This window comes from Anomaloglossus baeobatrachus, chromosome 3, assembly GCF_048569485.1.
Source record: "Anomaloglossus baeobatrachus isolate aAnoBae1 chromosome 3, aAnoBae1.hap1, whole genome shotgun sequence".
Taxonomy (NCBI): Eukaryota; Metazoa; Chordata; class Amphibia; order Anura; family Aromobatidae; genus Anomaloglossus; species Anomaloglossus baeobatrachus.
The window spans coordinates 707,471,225-707,491,415 of record NC_134355.1 but is presented as its reverse complement, the minus strand read 5'-3'; the positions used below and the strand labels follow the sequence as shown (position 1 = coordinate 707,491,415).

At 43.9% G+C, this 20,191-nt stretch overlaps 1 protein-coding gene across 4 annotated transcripts in view; it reads right to left on the bottom strand.

Moving 5' to 3' along the window:
• The window catches only part of LOC142297136 (antileukoproteinase-like), a 41,295-nt gene extending 22,732 nt beyond the window's left edge, over nt 1-18,563 (bottom strand). The window contains exons 1-2 of one of the 4 annotated variants that reach the window (XM_075341412.1): nt 18,412-18,563; nt 8,670-8,743 (exon numbers count right to left, since the gene is read on the bottom strand). In XM_075341412.1, the coding sequence (XP_075197527.1) occupies nt 8,670-8,743; nt 18,412-18,548 (211 nt within the window). In that variant the 5' untranslated portion in view covers nt 18,549-18,563. The remainder of the gene's footprint in view (nt 1-8,669; nt 8,744-18,411) is intronic. The other 3 variants (XM_075341411.1, XM_075341410.1, XM_075341414.1) reach the window with 3 other exon arrangements.
• Between the last annotated feature and the right edge of the window lie 1,628 nt (nt 18,564-20,191).

The window sequence follows — 20,191 nt, the reverse complement described above, 5'->3', positions numbered from 1 at the left end:
GACTGAAGACAACAGCCCACCGACGGAGATAAAAAGCCACCGCTCAGGCAAAGAGATCCCATAGGCCAGCGTCTGCGTGCAAACGGGCTCTCCCAACATACACAACGCCGGGTAGCGTGCTCCCATTGCTGAAGCATGGGCAGTCCATAGCTACACACAAGGTGCAGGAGAAAGGCGGAGACCACCAACCCGAGTGGGGGACAAGACGCAGCTGGCTGCGGGCACCGACCACCATCATCTTGGTTTACCAGAGACTCTTGTGCATCTATCATAGTGAGTACAACTGTGCCCTCGGGCCGCACACCGCCATGCACCAACATACCATACCCATCGGGTCCCGAGGCCATCACCCCTGCCCACGGAGGGGTTAACACCTTTGCTGCGCAACACCTTCCCTGGGTGCCTAGTAAACAGCAGTGGTGGTGTGCACATTGACCACAACCCGTGGGTGGCGTCACGAACTTAAACAATACCACGGTCCCGGCCATAAACCTAACCCCTTCAAAGCGCCAGCCCCTTTCAGAGCTAAGTGACCCCGGGTCCGGAGACGCTCAAGCCACCCACAAACGAGCCCGGACCCGAGCGGCTCGGCTGCAGCCGAGCGCGGGGCGGTACAGTAATAAATGGCTGTATATCCAATTGGAAGAGTTTTTCAAATGGGGTACCACAAGGCTCTGCCTTGACCCCAGTGTTGTTCAAAATTTTTATAAATGATCTAGATAAGGGAACTGTAGATAAACTAAACTAATCAAATTTGCAGACATTGGAAACTAGGAATGATAGCAAACCCTAAACACAGAAATGATTCAGAAGGATTTGATAAGCTGAAATAATGGGCAGTGACTAATACTATTGAAGATCCTACAAAGATGGCTACAGTCTGACTGTGAAAAATAGCTACCAGAAGAACAAGCGGGATTCAGAAAAGGCTGAGATGTAATTGTTTTAGATAGATAATAGAAAAAGCAGCTCTACTTTGGCTTCATGGACTACATCAAAGCCTTTGACTGTGTTGATCACCAGAAATTTTGGAATACCATGAAAGATATGGGGGTGCCAAACCATCTGATCAGCCTCATCAGGAACTATTACATCGACCAAGAAGCAACAGTCCGAACGGAACACATTGACCCGACAAGGTTCTATGTAGAGCAAGGCGTCAGACAATGATTTCACTTCAATTCATATACAGAAGCTATATTCAGGAAGGCTGGACTGGCCAAAAAAAAAGAAGGAATCAAAATTGCTGGACGAATTATCAACAATCTTAAATACGCAGATAATACAACATTGATAGCATAAAGCGTAGATGGAACGAAGGACTTTTGTCAAGATTAGAGAAAACCTCCCAACTGTATATTATCCACCACACACTTCCCCTCTGTATAATATGCCCCCATAGACACACTGCACCTCTGTATAATACCCTCCCATACACACACTTCCCTTCCCCCACACAATGTCCCTCTGTATAATATCACCAACACACTGCCCCTCTGTATAATATTGCCCCACACACTGCTTCTTTCTATAATATACCCCTCACTGTCCCTCTGTATATCTCTGTATATCTCACACACTGCCCCTTTACAGTGCTGGGCAAAAGTATAGGCACCCCTGCAATTCTGTCAGGGAATACTCAGTTTCTTCCTGAAAATGATTGCAATCACAAATTCTTTGGTGTTATCCTCATTTAATTTGTCTTCAATTAAAAAAAAAAATTGTCATAAAGCCAAATTGGGTATAATTCCACACCAAACATAAAAAGGGGGTGGACAAAAATATTGGCGCTGTGTGAAAAATCCTGTGATGCTTCTCTACTTTGTGTAATTAACAGCACCTGTAACTTACCTGTGGCACCTAACAGGTGTTGGCAATAACTAAATCACACTTGCAGCAGGTGACATGGATTAAAGTTGACTCAGCCTCTGTCCTGTGTCCTTGTGTGTGCTACATTGAGCATGGAGAAAAGAAAGAAGACCAAAGAACTGTCTGAGGACTTGGTAATCCAAATTGTGAGGAAGCATGAGCAATCTCAAGGCTACAAGTCCATCACCAAAGACCTGAAAGTTCCTGTGTCTACGGTGCGCAGTGTCATCAAGAAGTGTAAAGCCCATGGCACTGTGGTAACCTCCCTAGATGTGGAAGGAAAAGAAAAACTGACGAGAGATTTCAAAGCAAGATTGTGTGGATGGTGGATAAAGAACCTCGACTAACATCCAAACAAGTTCAAGCTGCCCAGCAGTCCGAGGGTACAACAGTGTCAACCCGTACTATCCGTCGGCGTCTGAATGAAAAGGGACTGTATGGTAGGATACCCAGGAAGACCTCACTTCTTACCCCGAGACATAAAAAAGCCAGGCTGAAGTTTGCCAAAACTTACTTGAGAAAGCCTAAAACGTTTTGGAAGGATGTTCTCTGGTCAGATGAGACAAAAGTAGAGCTTTTTGAGAAAAGCCATCAACATAGAGTTTACAGGAAAAAAAGAGGCATTCAAAGACAAGAACACGGTCCCTACAGTCAAACATGGCGGAGGTTCCCTGATGTTTTGGGGTTGCTTTGCTGCCTCTGGCACTGGACTGCTTGACCGTGTGCATGGCATTATGAAGTCTGAAGACTACCAACAAATTTTGCAGCATAATGTAGGGCCCAGTGTGAGAAAGCTGGGTCTCCTTCAGAGGTCATGGGTCTTCCAGCAGGACAATGACCCCAAACACACTTCAAAAAGCACTAGAAAATGGTTTGAGAAAAAGCACTGGAGACTACTAAAGTGGCCAGCAATGAGCCCAGACCTGAACCCCATAGAAGACCTGTGGAGAGATCTCACAATGGCAGTTTGGAGAAGGCCCCCTTCAAATCTCAGGGACCTGGAGCAGTTTGCCAAAGAAGAATGGTCTAAAATTCCTGCAGAGTATTGTAAGAAACTCATTGATGGAACCGGAAGCGGTTGTTCGCAGTTATTTTGGCTAAAGGTTGTGCAACCAAGTATTAGGCTAAGGGTGTCAATACTTTTGTCTGGCCCATTTTTGGAGTTTTGTGTGAAATGATCAATGATTTGATTTTTGTTTCATTCTCTTTTGTGTTTTTTCATTGCAAGCAAAATAAATGAAGATAATAATGCCAAAGACTTTGTGATTGCAATCATTTTCAAGAAGAAACTGAGTATTATCTGACAGAATTGCAGGGGTGCCAATACTTTTGGCCAGCACTGTATATATCACCCCCACACACTTCCTCTCTGTATAATATCTCCCACACACTGCCCCTATGTACAATATCCCCCACACGCTGACCCTATGCATAATATCCCCCTCACACATCCCCTCTGTATAATATTCCCCAACACACTGTCCCTTTGTATGCTATTGCTCAAACAAAGTATCTTTGTATAGTGTCTTGCTACAAAAACTGCCTCTCTGTATAATATCAACACACACTGTCCCTCTGTATAATGTCCCTACACACTGCCCCTCTATATAATATCCACACACAACACTGCTCGACTGTAAAATATACCAACACACACAATGCCCTACTGTATAATATACGCCCACATTGCCGCTGTGTATAATTTCCCCACACACTGCCCCTCAGTATAATATTCCCTACACACTGACCCTCTCTATAATATCCCATCACATACTGCCTCTCTGTATGATATCCTCCATACACACACTACCCCTCTGTATAATATCCCCACATACACACACTGCTCCTCAAAACACTTTGTTAAGAAAAAAGCAGTGAGCAGCACAGGCTAATGAATGAATAAAGGGAGGGGTGCTAACTAAAACTATGCAAAAAAGAATTGTAAGACAGGAAAAAAGCTTCACAGTAAAAAATGTGCACATCCAGCTATTTATATACAAACATGGCTTTTATTGATACTAAACATATAAGTGTGAAAAAAACAAAGATTAATAACGAGATTGATAAGAAAAATAGAATGGATGAAATAGGGAGATGGACAAAATCACTGTACTTATCCCCAATGAAGTATTAGGGCACGAATAACACTAGAAAACAAATGAAAAAAAGTTTTGATGCCTCAGGTATTCAGCTTGCTTTGAGCTATTTTCAAGCCTCTGAATCAAAATATGCCGGTCGTATTTTTCTATGTCTTCTACGTATTGAGTAGAGATGAGCGAACCGGTTGCGGTTCGGCTCGAGGTCGGTTCGCTGAACGGAGGTCCCGTTCGAGTTCGGTTCGTCAAACGTTCGACGAACTGAACTCAAACCAATAGGCTATAATCACAAACACATAAAAATGCATGATAAATGTACACAAACAGTTAATAAACATTGCCATAACACTTACCGGTCCCCGCGATCCCTCCTGCACTCTGTCTCCTGCCGCTATTCCATCCAATGATCGCTGAATCCTCCCGGTGACCAGCACTACCAGCAGTGAAGCAGGACCTATCGTGACGTCAAAATAGCCATGTGACCAGTCACGTGGCTATTATCTCATTGGCTACAGACTGGTCACATGACTATGACGCGTCATGTAGGACCTGCGAGTGCATCTCTCCAGTACACGGTGCATATTTGTGTATCGCCGTGTACCAGCGACATGCTCTAGCACACGGTCGACTCCCCGTTCCATTAGGGACCGGCTGACACAGCCGGTTATTAACGGAGATCACCGTTGCCATAGCAACGCAGTTAGCGGTGACGTCACCGCTAACCGCGGCTCCGGGAGCACTGTTGCTCAGTCTGTCAGCATGACGTAGGCTTTGCCCCATTTTTGTGTCCAGCCAGGTACAACTAGGCAGCTGGGGATTGGAATCCGCAGCACAGGTTGGCCTGAGCTTTCTGGGCCCCACTGCTGCGAATTGCAGTCTGCAGCCGCCTCAGAAAATGGCATTTTCATAGAAGCGCCATCTTCTGGCGCTGTATCCAACTCTTCCAGCACCTGCCTGCTATACCTGGCTAGCATACAAAAATATGGCGAAGCTCACGTCCTTTTTTTGTAGTTTTTTGGCAAAAAAAATAAAAAATGCTTCCCTGGATTTTCCATTGCCAGTGAAGGTAACACCAAGCAGTGGGGGTTAGCAGCCAGTAGCTGCTTGGATTACCCTTAGCTAGCAATACAAAAAATGCAGCGGGAGCCCATATATATTTTTTTTAATTATTTATTTAAATAACTAAAAACAAAATGGGCTTCCCTGTATTTTGATTGCTGGACATCACAGTGCTGTAAAAATAAATCTTTAAAAAAATGACGTAGCGCTCCGCGGTATTTTTGATTCTCAGCGCAGATAAAGCAGACAGCTATGGGTTGCCACCCCCATCTGCCTGCCGTTACCTTGGTTGGCAATCAAAATACAGGGAAGCCCATTAATTTTTTCTATTTAAAAAATAGTTAAAAAAAAAATGACGTTTGGTCCCCCCATTTTTGATAGCCAGCTGGGGGAAAGCAGACGGCTGTAGCCTGAAAACCACAGCTGGCAGCTTTACCGTGGTTGGGGATCCAATGTGGAGGTCCCCTCAGGCTCTTTTTTATAATTATTTTATAAATATTAATAATTACACAATAAAAGTAGGGTCCCCCCCAAATTGGATCACCAGCCAAGGTAAAGTGGACAGCTGTGGTCTGGTATTCTCAGGGTGGAAAGGACCATAGTTATTGGGCCTTCACAGCCTAAAAATAGCAGGCCGCAGGCACCCCAGACGTGGCGCATCCACTAGATGCGCCAATCCTGGCGCTTCACCCTAGCTCATCCCGTGCCCTGGTGCAGTGGCAAACGGGGTAATAAATCGGGTTGATACTAGCTGTAAAGTCACCTGAGATCAAGCCCAGCAGTTTGTGATGTCATGGCTAGAGTTGAGCGCGGTTCGTGGTTCGAGGTTCTCCAGTTCTAAGCTCGAGTGATTTTGGGGGCTGTTCGAGATCGAACTAGAACTCGAGCTTTTTGCAAAAGCTCGATAGTTCTAGATACGTTCGAGAACGGTTCTAGCAGCAAAAAGCAGGGCTTTTTACAGCTAGAGTGTGCAGGAGCCATCGCTGGCAGCCTGCCAGAAGCTGGTAACCAAGATAAACATCGGGTATCCAAGCAAAACGCTTTGGTTAGTAACCCGATGTTTATCTTAGTTACGTGCAGGAAGCACACACTTCCCCGCTCAGCTCGCTCCGCCCCCTCCTGCCCGAGGCATGTACACATACATACACACACACACACACACACACACACACACACACACACACACATGGTCCCGCTCGGCTTACCTGCGGTGATGAAGTCCCGCCATCCCGACCTCAGTGCTGTCATTGTCCTCCATGGTCGCCGCTTGTCACATCACCTCTCGCTTCCGACCCGAGACTGACTAGCGGTGACGTCACGGACCTCTCGCGATACTTGATGTGAAGGCGCCGGTCATTGACCTCAGTGACAGGGGCTGTCAGTGTGCTGGAGATCAGCGCAGGTAATGTACCTCGCTGACAGCAGCACTTGTCATGCCCTGCAGTGACCTGGGCTGACCCATTGATGTTAGCTCAGGTCACTGCATTGCTCTCCCAGCCAATGGGGAACATCCTGCTCTTCATTGACTGGGACAGTGTGGATCGTCATGGCAACCCCTTGGATTACAGCAGACCTGGATTTGTTTTTCATTCTAATAAATTGGTTAAAGAGGGAATGTTTTGGGGAGTGTTTTTTCAAATAAAAATGTGGTTGTCGTCTATTTTTTTTTATTACTGACTGGGTTGGTGATGTTGGGTATCTGATAGACGCCTGACCTTACCAACCCCAGGGCTTGATGCCAGGTGACATTACACATCTGGTATTAACCCCATATATTACCCCGTTTGCCACCGCACCAGGGCGCGGGATGAGCTGGGGCGAAGCACCAGGATTGGCCACTTCTGGGGCGGCTGCGGCCTGCTATTTTTAGGCTGGAGAGAGTCCAATAACCATGGACCTCCCTAGTCTGAGAATATCAGGCCCCAGCTGTCTGCTTTACCTTGGCTGGTGATCCAATTTTGGGGGACCCCTACGTGTTTTTTTTTTTAATTATTTATTTAATTTAAAATAACAGCGTGGGGTGCCCTCAGTTTTGGATTACCAGCCAAGGTGAGGTTGCCAGCTGTGGTCTGCAGGCTGCAGCCGTCTGCTTTACCCTAGCTGGCTACAAAACTAGAAGGAACCCTACGTCATTTGTTTTCATTTTTTTGGCTAAATACAAAGCTAAGCACCCCTTAGTGCCACATGAAAGGTACCAAAGGGTGCTCCACTTTTTCTCCATTTTTTTCTCCACTTTTTCTCCACTTTTTCTCCACTTTTTTCTCCACTTTTTTCTCCTCTTTTTCTCCACTTTTTCTCCACTTTTTCTCCACTTTTTCTCCACTTTTTCAACACTTTTTCTCCACTTATTCTCCACTTATTCTCCACTTATTCTCCACTTTTTCTCCACTTTTTCTCCTCTTTTTCTCCACTTTTTCTCCACTTTTTCTCCACTTTTTCTCCATTTTTTCTCCACTTTTTTCTCCACTTTTTTCTCCACTTTTTCTCCACTTTTTCTCCACTTATTCTCCACTTATTCTCCACTTATTCTCCACTTTTTCTCCACTTTTTCTCCACTTTTTCTCCACTTTTCTCCATTTTTTCTCCACTTTTTTCTCCACTTTTTCTCCACTTTTTCTCCATTTTTTCTCCACTTTTTTCTCCACTTTTTCTCCACTTTTTCTCCACTTTTTCTCCATTTTTTTCTCCACTTTTTCTCCACTTTTTCTCCACTTATTCTCCACTTATTCTCCTCTTTTTCTCCACTTTTTCTCCACTTTTTCTCCACTTTTTCTCCACTTTTTCTCCTCTTTTTCTCCACTTTTTCTCCACTTTTTCTCCACTTTTTCTCCACTTATTCTCCACTTATTCTCCTCTTTTTCTTCACTTTTTCTCCACTTTTTCTCCACTTTTTCTCCACTCTTTCTCCATTTTTTCTCCACTTTTTTCTCCACTTTTTTCTCCACTTTTTCTCCACTTTTTCTCCATTTTTTCTCCACTTTTTTCTCCACTTTTTCTCCACTTTTTCTCCACTTTTTCTCCATTTTTTTCTCCACTTTTTCTCCACTTTTTCTCCACTTTTTCTCCACTTTTTCTCCACTTTTTCTCCACTTATTCTCCACTTTTTCTCCACTTTTTCTCCATTTTTTTCTCCACTTTTTCTCCACTTTTTCTCCTCTTTTTCTCCACTTTTTCTCCACTTTTTCTCCACTTTTTCTCCACTTTTTCTCCTCTTTTTCTCCACTTTTTCTCCACTTTTTCTCCACTTATTCTCCACTTTTTCTCCACTTATTGTCCACTTTTTCTCCACTTTTTCTCCACTTTTTCTCCGTTCTTTTTCTATGGTCGGTCTACCCATTAGCTCTGCCATGCATACTGTAGCTCTACACCTACTGCACATGTTACTTTATGATTGACATCTCTTTCGTACCAGAGCTGTCTAAGTCTACTCTGACCCCATATTTGTCATTACTATATTGTCCTTGTACTGTATTATGACATTTGTATCATGTGCTTCATTTCTTGCTGTGTTGCAATTTTTTTGCTGCATCCCAATTGTACCTCTACATTGTTCGAGTTTATAGAAGGAGGCTGTGGACAAAAAAGCGCAAATAGGGTCTTACCCCGATATATGTGGGGTGGGGAAGGGGGAGTAAACTCACCCACCTGATGGAGATTTGATGTTATTTTTAACCTGATGGTCCTGAGGAAGGGAGCAGGTGCTCCAGAAACGCGTAGACCTGTATGAAAATAAAGTGACATTGGTCTTCATCATCTGAATGAGTGATCTGTTGGCGCGGCAATTGAACACCCTTCTCTATTGCTCTCTGTTGTTCGAGTTTATGTTATTGTTCTCTCACTCTTATGTGACACTGATTATTGTCATTTTTCATGATTACATGCAGATAAGTCCAATCTGACGAAGGCTCAGGCCGAAACGTCATTTGTAACTTGTTTTGGACAAAAACATATATGCTTATGAAAAAAAATGTTTTCTTAATACGGACCAATAAAGAGTGATTTTGCATTACTATCCGTTGTGACTTACTGACTTAGTCTGGGAGATTTAGAGTGCCGAGGTTACTCACTAATTTTATCTATTATTACCTCTGAGCACCTATATACCAGTGAGCAGAGCTTCCTCTACAGTAGTTCTCCTGATTAGGCATGCCCTTACCTCATGAGCAGGGCATTGCAGCTTTGGTAGCAACCATTACGACATGGACTCTGCTGCTGTGGACCCGGGGAGAGTGAGTGCAGATTCATTGCACCCACACTCCTCACATGAAGGGTCCGCACTCCTAGAAAATGGGGGATACGTTCCCTGAGTGTCTCCCCCCCATATTCTAGACGGTCCAGAGTCGTCGTGGGACCCCTTTATTTTTTTTCTTACAATAAATTGGTGAAAGAGGAAATGTTTTGGGGACTGTTTTTTCAAATAAATTTCTTTTGTCGATTTTTTGTTTTTGTTAGTACTGACAGTTTATGATGTTGGGTATCTAATAGACGCCATGACATCACAAACTGCTGGGCTTGATCTCAGGTGACTTTACAGCTAGTATCAACCCGATTTATTACCCCGTTTTCCACTGCACCAGGGCATGGGATGAGCTGGGGTGAAGCGCCAGGATTGGCGCATCTAGTGGATGCGCCACGTCTGGGGTGCCTGCGGCCTGCTATTTTTAGGCTGTGAAGGCCCAATAACTATGGTCCTTTCCACCCTGAGAATACCAGACTACAGCTGTCCGCTTTACCTTGGCTGGTGATCCAATTTGGGGGGGACCCTACTTTTATTGTGTAATTATTAATATTTATAAAATAATTATAAAAAAGAGCCTGAGGGGACCTCCACATTGGATCCCCAACCACGGTAAAGCTGCCAGCTGTGGTTTTCAGGCTACAGCCGTCTGCTTTACCCTAGCTGGCTATCAAAAATGGGGGGACCCAACGTCATTTTTTTTTTAGCTATTTTTTAAATAGAAAAAATTAATGGGCTTCCCTGTATTTTGATTGCCAACCAAGGTAACGGCAGGCAGATGGGGGTGGCAACCCATAGCTGTCTGCTTTATCTGCGCTGAGAATCAAAAATACTGCGGAGCGCTACGTCATTTTTTTAAAGATTTATTTTTACAGCACTGTGATGTCCAGCAATCAAAATACAGGGAAGCCCATTTTATTTTTAGTTATTTAAATAAATAATTAAAAAAAATATATATGGGCTCCCGCTGCATTTTTTGTATTGCTAGCTAAGGGTAATCCAAGCAGCTACTGGCTGCTAACCCCCACTGCTTGGTGTTACCTTCACTGGCAATGGAAAATCCAGGGAAGCATTTTTTATTTTTTTTGCCAAAAAACTACAAAAAAAAGGACGTGAGCTTCGCCATATTTTTGTATGCTAGCCAGGTACAGCAGGCAGCCACGGGCTGCCTCCAACCCCCAGTTGCCTATATGTACCCGGCTGGGAACCAAAAATATAGGGAAGCCCGTTTTTTTTTTATTATTTCACTTATTTCATGAAATAATTAAAAAACAAATGACGTGGGCTTCGCCTCATTTTTGTGTCCAGCCGGGTACAACTAGGCAGCTGGGGATTGGAATCCGCAGCACAGGTTAGCCCGAGGTTTCTGGGCGCCTCTACTGCGGATTTCAGTCCGCAGCCGTCCCAGAAAATGGCGCTCTCATAGAAGCGCCATCATCTGGCGCTGTATCCAACTCTTCCAACAGCCCTGGAGCCGGGTGGCTTGTTGGGTAATCATGAGTTAATACTGGCTTTGTTTTACTAGCCAGTATTAAGCCAGAGATTCTTAATGTCAGGCACGTTTGACCCGGCCATTAAGAATCTCCAATAAAGGGTTAAAAAAAACACCACACAGAGAAAAAATACTTTAATAGAAATAAATACACAGACACATTAGAGACTCCATCTTTATTACCCCCTGTCAGCCCTCCCCGATCCTGCTCTTCTGTCTTCTTTCTTTCTAGTGTAGTAGTAGTGACGATTGTAGTGAGGATGAGGTTCACCAGCTCATCACTTGGGGCTGGGGAACCTCATCCTCACTACAATGCACATTACAATCGGGAAGCAGCGTGCAGCCTTCACTCCGTGAGTGATCAGTGCTGGCTGTCAGCGGTAACAGCGGTAACGCTGACAGACGCGTTACCATAGCAACGGTGCTCTCGGAGCCGCGGTTAGCGGTGACATCACCGCTAACTGCGTTGCTATGGCAACGGTGATCTCCGTTAATGACCGGCTGTGTCAACCGATCCCTAACGGAACGGGGAGTCGACCGTGTGCTAGAGCATGTCGCCGGTACACAGCGATACACATATGTGCACCGTGTACCGGAGAGATGCACTCGCAGGTCCTACATGACGTGTCATAGTCATGTGACCAGTCTGTAGCCAATGAGATAATAGCCACGTGACTGGTCACATGGCTATTTTGACGTCACGATAGGTCCTGCATCTCTGCTGGCAGTGCCGTCACCGGGAGGATTCAGCGATCATCGGATGGAATAGCGGCAGGAGACAGAGTGCAGAAGGGATCGCGAGGACCGGTAAGTGTTATGGCAATGTTTATTAACTGTTTGTGTACATTTATCATGCATTTTTATGTGTTTGTGATTGCCTCCCATTCTAGCCTATACGTTCGAGTTTGGTTCGTCGAACGTTCGACGAACCGAACTCGAACGGGACCCCCGTTCGGTGAGCCGACCTCGAGCCGAACCGGGACCGGTTCGCTCATCTCTAGTCATGGCGTCTATTAGATACCCAACATCATAAACTGTCAGTACTAACAAAAAAAAAAAAATCGACAAAAGAAATTTATTTGAAAAAACAGTCCCCAAAACATTTCCTCTTTCACCAATTTATTGTAAGAAAAAAAATAAAGGGGTCCCACGACGACTCTGGACCGTCTAGAATATGGGGGGGAGACACTCAGGGAACGTATCCCCCAATTTCTATGAGTGCGGACCCTTCATGTGAGGAGTGTGGATGCAATGAATCTGCACTCACTCTCCCCAGGTCCACAGCAGCAGAGTCCATGTCGTAATGGTTGCAACCAAAGCTGCAATGCCCTGCTCATGAGGTAAGGGCATGCCTAATCAGGAGAACTACTGTAGAGGAAGCTCTGCTCACTGGTATATAGGTGCTCAGAGGTAATAATAGATAAAATTAGTGAGTAACCTCGGCACTCTAAATCTCCCAGACTAAGTCAGTAAGTCACAATGGATAGTAATGTAAAATCACTCTTTATTGGTCCGTATTAAGAAAAAAAAAATTTTCATAAGCATATATGTTTTTGTCCAAAACAAGTTACAAATGACGTTTCGGCCTGAGCCTTCGTCAGATTGGACTTATCTGCATGTAATCATGAAAAATGACAATAATCAGTATCACATAAGAGTGAGATAACAATAACATAAACTCGAACAATGTAGAGGTACAATTGGGATGCAGCAAAAAAATTGCAACACAGCAAGAAATGAAACACATGATACAAATGTCATAATACAGTACAAGGACAATATAGTAATGACAAATATGGGGTCAGAGTAGGCTTAGACAGCTCTGGTACGAAACAGATGTCAATCATAAAGTAACATGTGCAGTAGGTGTAGAGCTACAGTATGCATGGCAGAGCTAATGGGTAGACCGACCATAGAAAAAGAACGGAGAAAAAGTGGAGAAAAAATGGAGAAAAAGTGGAGAAAAAGTGGAGAAGAAGTGGAGAAAGAGTGGAGAAAAAGTGGAGAAGAAGTGGAGAAGAAGTGGAGAAAAAGTGGAGAAAAAGTGGAGAAAAAATGGAGAAAAAGTGGAGAAAAAGTGGAGAAAAAATGGAGAAAAAGTGGAGAAAAAGTGGAAAAAAGTGGAGAAAAGATGGAGAAAAAGTGGAGAAAAAGTGGAGAAAAAGTGGGGATAAAAATGGAAAAAAAGTGGAGAAAAAGTGGAGAAAAAATGTAGAAAAAGTGGAGAAAAAATGTAGAAAAAGTGGAGAAAAAGTGGAGAAAAAGTGGAGAAAAAGTGGAGAAAAAGTGGAGAAGAAGTGGAGAAGTGGAGAAAAAGTGGAGAAGAAGTGTTTGTTCATGCCAGATGGGAGATAAATAATTTTTTACCGGCGCTGTCATGTACTGTAACGTGATCATCGCTGTACGGTGTATACCTGTGATCACGTGAGCGGGGACCGGAAAAACCATCCTGAATCATGATCTCCAGGGTCTCAGCTAGCCCTGAAACCCCGGAGATTTTCTGATGCCGGGGGGCGTTATTCACTTATTTCTGCCTGCTGTTTATAAACGGCAGATTAGAATAAGGCTACATTAACACTACCGATCCATTTTTGCGGTCTGCAAAAAACAGTCAGTTTTTTTTCATGGGTGCATCCGTGTGGCATCCGTTTCCGTTCCGTAGACGGTCCGTATGTCATCTGTTTGTCATCCGTGTGCCTTCCGTTTTTTTTGTGTACTGCAAAAAAACTGAAGGAGGGTAAATGCATAAGTTTACCCAGGATCCATAGCTTCAACCTACATGAGGCGGTCACATGTTCACTCCAGTGCCATTTTCTACTGCTTTTCACAGCGTAGAGCGCTCTGGTGATTTTCTTGTGCTTGTACACTTCATATCAGTCTTTTCTGTCATTATAATGGCAGAAAGACACATAATGTCCCACTCTCCTGCATTTTGTAATTTTGCACCCTTTGGTGCCTTTCATGTGGCACTAAGGGGTGCTTAGCTTTGTATTTAGCCAAAGAAATGAAAAAAAAAATCACGTAGGGTTCCCCCTAATTTTGTAGCCAGCTAGGGTAAAGCAGACGGCTGCAGCCTGCAGACCACAGCTGGCAACCTCACCTTGGCTGGTAATCCAAAACTGAGGGCACCCCACGCTGTTATTTTAAATTAAATAAATAATTTAAAAAAAAAAACACGTAGGGGTCCCCCCAAAATTGGATCACCAGCCAAGGTAAAGCAGACAGCTGGGGTCTGATATTCTCAGACTAGGGAGGTCCATCGTTATTGGACTCTCCCCAGCCTAAAAATAGCAGGCTGCAGCCGCCCCAGAAGTGGCCAATCCTGGTGCTTCGCCCCAGCTCATCCCGCGCCCTGGTGCGGTGGCAAGCGGGGTAATATATGGGGTTAATACCAGATGTGTAATGTCACCTGGCATCAAGCCCTGGGGTTGGTGAGGTCAAGCGTCTATCAGATACCCGACATCACCAAGTCAGTATGAAAAAAAATAGATGACAAACACATTTTTATTTGAAAAACCACTCCCCAATACATTCCCTCTTTAACCAATTTATTAGAAAGAAAAACAAATCCAGGTCTGGTGTAATCCAAGGGGTTGCCATGACGATCCACACTGTCCCAGTCAATGAAGAGCAGAATGTTCCCCATTGGCTGGGAGAGCAATGCAGTGACCTGAGCTAACATCAATGGGTAAGCCCAGGTCACTGCAGGGCATGACAAGTGCTGCTGTCAGCGAGGTACATTACCTGCGCTGATCTCCAGCACACTGACAGCCCCTGTCACTGAGTTCAATGACCGGCGCCTTCACACCAAGTATCGCGAGAGGCCCAGGACGTCACCGCTAGTCAGTCTCGGGTCGGAAGCGAGAGAAGGTGATGTGACAAGCGGCGACCATGGAGGACAGTGACAGCGCTGAGGTCGGGATGGCGGGACTTCATCACCGCAGGTAAGCCGAGCTGGATCATGTGTGAAGAGTGTGTGTGTGTGTGTGTGTGTGTGTGTGTACATGCCGCAGGCAGGAGGGGGCGGAGCGAGCTGAGCGGGGAAGTGTGGGCTTCCTGCACGTAACTAGGATAAACATCGGGTTACTAACCAAAGCGCTTTGGTTGGATACCCGATGTTTATCTTGGTTACCAGCTTGTGGCAGGCTGCCAGCGATGGCTCCTGCACACTGTAGCTGTAAAAAGCCCTGCTTTTTGCTGCTAGAACCGTTCTCGAACGTATCTAGAACTATCGAGCTTTAGCAAAAAGCTCGAGTTCTAGTTCGATCTAGAACAGCCCCCAAAATCACTTGAGCCGCGAACTGGAGAATCTCGACCCGTGAACCGCGCTCAACTCTAGTATTGAGATAATGTACAGTTGCACACATATGAATTTGATATTTTTTCCTCGACAGTGTTATTAATTATAGAATCACAGATAGTTTGTAAGGTGTGTGACAAATACTGGAAAACTTATTAAATGCAATGAGCATACAAATAAGTATTAAGTTATAAGGCGCTGATGAAAATGGCCAGATCACAATATTGACCAAGCGAATGGTGGCCGTTCATGCAGTTCAAAATGGAGCCTAAAATGTACGCTTTACTCAACAGAAACAAATATGGATCAACCGCAATTGTTCCCTCAACTAAGGTGAGTGAAGAGCAAAACACAATGACTCTGACCATACAGAAAATATCATCCCACGGTCACCAGTGGCCGACCTGTGCGGATCTACAATGATGAATATTGTCCTGGGACAAAAGATTCACCAATTATCCCTACTTTATCTGTCTATGGGATAATAGATAAAAAAATGAACACTGGATGAGAAAACAGCAGCCGCTGAGAGAAGACATGGTAGTATGGAAAAAGAATATAGCTGCAGAATTATCAGTTAACAGGGATAGGATCATTTTACCACCACTGCACATAAAGCAGATTATAAAGGCTGTAAACAAACAATGAAGATGCTTTCACTATATCTCCAGAAAATTTCCAGGGCTCACCATGGAGAAGCTAAATGCAGGGTTTTTTGACAGTCCTCAAATTAAAGATTTCATCATGAAAGATCCACATTTCAAAGATTCATTGATCAATGCTGAGGCAGATGCATGGGCTCCTTTCACTATGGTTGTACATGAGGCAGATGCATGGTCTCCTTTCACTATGGTTGTACATGAGGCAGATGCATGGGCTGCTTTCTCTATGATTGTACATGAGGCAGATGCACGGTCTCCTATCACTATGGTTGTACATGAGGCAGATGCATGGTCTTTTATCACTATAGTTGTACATGAGGGAGATGCACGGTCTCCTTTCACTATGGTTGTACATGAGGCAGATGCATGGTCTCATATCCCTATGGTTATACATGAAGTAGATGCACGGTCACCTATCACTATGGTTGTACATGAGGCAGATGCACGATCTCCTTTCACTATGGTTGTACATGAGGCAGATGCATGGTCTACTATTACTATGGTTGTACATGAGGCAGATGCACGGTCTCCTTTCACTATAGTTGTATATGAGGCAGATGCATGGTCCCCTATCACTATGGTTGTACATGAGTCAGATGCATGGTCTCCTATCACTATGGTTGTACATGAGGCAGATGCATGGTCTCTTTTCACTATGGTTGTACATGAGGAAGATACATGGTGTCCTTTCACTCTGTTTTACATGAGGCAGATGCACGGTCTCTTTTCACTATGGTTTACATGAGGCAGGTGCATGGTCTCCTATCACTATGGTTGTACATGAGGCAGATGCACGGTCTCCTTTCACTATGGTTGTACATGAGGCAGATGCACGGTCTCCTATCACTATGGTTGTACATGAGGCAGATGCACGGTCTCCTTTCACTATGGTTGTACATGAGGCAGATGCATGGTCTCCTATCACTATGGTTGTACATGAGAGAGATGCACGGTCTCCTTTCACTATGGTTGTACATCAGGCAGATGCACGGTCTCATATCACTATGGTTATACATGAGGCAGATGCACGGTCTCCTATCACTATGGTTGTACATGAGGCAGATGCACGGTCTCCTTTCACTATGGTTGTACATGAGGCAGATGCATGGTCTACTATTACTATGGTTGTACATGAGGCAGATGCACGGTCTCCTTTCCCTATGGTTGTATATGAGGCAGATGCATGGTCCCCTATCACTATGGTTGTACATGAGTCAGATGCATGGTCTCCTATCACTATGGTTGTACATGAGGCAGATGCATGGTCTCTTTTCACTATGGTTGTACATGAGGAAGATACATGGTGTCCTTTCACTCTGTTTTACATGAGGCAGATGCACGGTCTCTTTTCACTATAGTTGTACATGGGGCTGGTGCATGGTCTCCTTTCACTATGGTTGTACATGAGGCAGATGCATGGTCTCCTATCACTATGGTTGTACATGAGGCAGATGCATGGTCTCCTATCACTATGATTATACATGAGGCAGATGCATGGTCTCCTTTCACTATGGTTGTACATGAGGCAGATGCATGGTCTCTTTTCACTATGGTTGTACATGAGGCAGATGCACGGTCTCCTATCACTATGTTGTAGATGAGGTAGATGCACAGTCTCCTTTCACTATGGTTGTACATGAGGCAGATGCACGGTCTCCTTTCACTATGGTTGTACATGAGGCAGATGCATGGTCTCCTTTCACTATGGTTGTACATGAGGCAGATGCATGGTCTCCTTTCACTATGATTGTACATGAGGCAGATGCATGGTCTCCTTTTACTATGTTGTACATGAGGCAGATGCACGGTCTCCTTTCACTATGATTGTACATTAGGCAGATGCATGGTCTCCTTTTACTATGTTGTACATGAGGCAGATGCACGGTCTCCTTTCACTATGGTTGTACATGAGGCAGATACATCGTCTCCTTTCACTATGGTTGTAACTAATTTTCTTGCGAAATTTAAAGTAGATAGTACACTGAACTAGTTGAAAGAATGCCCTCTCACCTTGGCTGTACAATGATTATCAAGGTGTATTATCTCCACAGCCACTTGGATTGTTTCCCAGAAAACCTTGGTAACATTGGTAACATAAGCAAAGAGCAAAGTAAAAGATTCCACTAAGCTTTAAGAATTATAGTAGAAAGATACCAAGGACACTGAGATACCCACATAATGGCGGATTACTGCTTGTCTTTTCAATTGCCCTGGCGCAATTCACTGAAAGAGATCTATAAAGTGCCAATTTTGCTAAGTATCTTAGTAAATGAACAATGTCTCTATGACAACTTTTTATCGATGTTTAATTCTTATTTTGTGATGTAAATTCTTCATAAATAAAATAAATCTACATGTATGAATTTGTTTTAATAACCCAGAAGGCAAAATAATAATGTTTAGTAGACAGCAGTCCTAGTTTTTCAATCTGTCGAATGCATATACATAGGCTAGATCACATCTCATTAACTAGAGCTGTTGTGAGAAAAATAAGGGTAGCGACAAAAACTGACCGAAAAAAAAGGTTAGATTTCTCTGGCACCAATTTTTTCATTCCCCAGTGTAACATAATGAACAATAAGTATATAAAGAAGGTCCAGTAAGGAGAATCCCATCCTGGTCTCCAGACATCAAAATTGTCAGTATGTATGTATGCCAGCTATAATGTTCCTAAGTCACCTATGCCTATCACTTACCAGTATATTCTGATGACACCGCAGCGGTAGGGTAACCTGAGCTGCACAGGAAGAGCAGAAGCAGGAAAGAGACCTTCACTGGAGACATGTCTTCTGGTCCTGGAGATATGGGGGATCTGGCTCCAGTGCTCCTTCATTTATACAGGTGATGGGGGAGCGAGCAGGATTTGAGGATCCTGGTCTTATGCTTCAGTTATGAGTTTGCAGAGGAAAAACAAATGTGGAAAGTCATATGCCAGGCCTTGAGACTTCTCAGTTACCAATATCTAAACATGTGAGGAGAAAATCCAGCTCCAGAATAGACCCTGCCAAGAGGAGATATTGCTGCTTCTTTCTCCTCTACAACTGGAAGCTTCTGGAAAATCTGCAGTGAACAGTAATGGTGACTTCAGCTGTAGTGTTAGGATGAATTTATAGTAATGTTCACAAGATGCCTGCTGTCTGACCTAATTAATGAGGATCAAGTGCATGCTTAAGAAAAATCAACACCACACAAAGGTTCAGATGTGAAAGCTCTTCTTGATCAGAGCAAAATGTCACCGAGAGAGCGACTGTTTATTCCACCTGAAACATGAACTTATATAAACTAGGAAAAGGGGCTCTATAGTGGGCATGCCCGGATGTGTTGATTGGTCAGTGGGTTGGTCCATGGATTGACCAATGGGCAGATCTGTTGTGCTGGTGGGTGGGTCTTTGATGTCTAAGTAGTCATCAGGGCGAATCCATGGTGAGGCTGGTGGGCGGGTTTATGATGTCATCGCGGTGTCTCCATGGTAATACTAGAGGGTTCTTTTCCTTCATGGTGATGTGGTCATTTCTTACATTCCAGGGCAGGGTGGGGAGAACAGGAAATGGTGGCCATCTTTGGATGTGTGTCACATGTATGATCTGAAAACTGGCTTATGTATAGAGAATTGATTTCATTGAACACACTTCCCACAGTCATCTAAGTCCAGAGGTTAATTGAGTATTTGATCCAATAGCTCTCCTCAACAGTCCCCCCTAAATACTGTATTAACCTCCTGACCCTACCGTGGTCCTCTAACACATCAGCGTAAATGCATATTTCCCACCCTTTTTATGAAGTCCGTTATACAAACAATGCTAAACCTTTGCTCTCTTCTGTGACCAATTCTAAGTATATCAGGAGGTATATAGGAGTGTGCTACTGTAAAATAGTGAGCATTTATGAATATTTTGGTGAACTTTACATTTAAGCTATAAGCTTAAATGAACAGGGTTAACTTTTGAGTATGTTTGGATTTGGAGCCTTGGCCGACCACTTGTTGGTAATTATTCAGCCTGACAGTTCAATGCTATTTCAAGGCTATTTTCTCTGAGCTACAACTTTAAATATCTATAGTCTAACTATAATGTCACAGTAGCAAGCTCTACATGAGAAATACATGAGATATACTGTACATTACAACTTAAAGCTCATATTCAAAAATATCGATGGTTGCATCATGGAGAACCATGAATGGAGAAGAAGGTATAGGTGGGTGCAATCCTCACTAAAGAACCATGTTTAGTCACGAGTGGTGAGTGGTAGCCAATGCAAAATAGTATATAAGCTGGGCCACGGCTCATGGGAAGCAGAATGCCATACCATTGTCACAAGGAGCTGATGGAAGACTGCTAATGAGAAGAAGCACCACTGCCGTGACATCACAGCTATATGTAAGATGCAATGGACTCTTTTTAAATACTCAATCTTTCACTAACAAAGCATTATTATTTTTTTGTATAATTTTTAATGATTTTTTACTTTAAATAAATC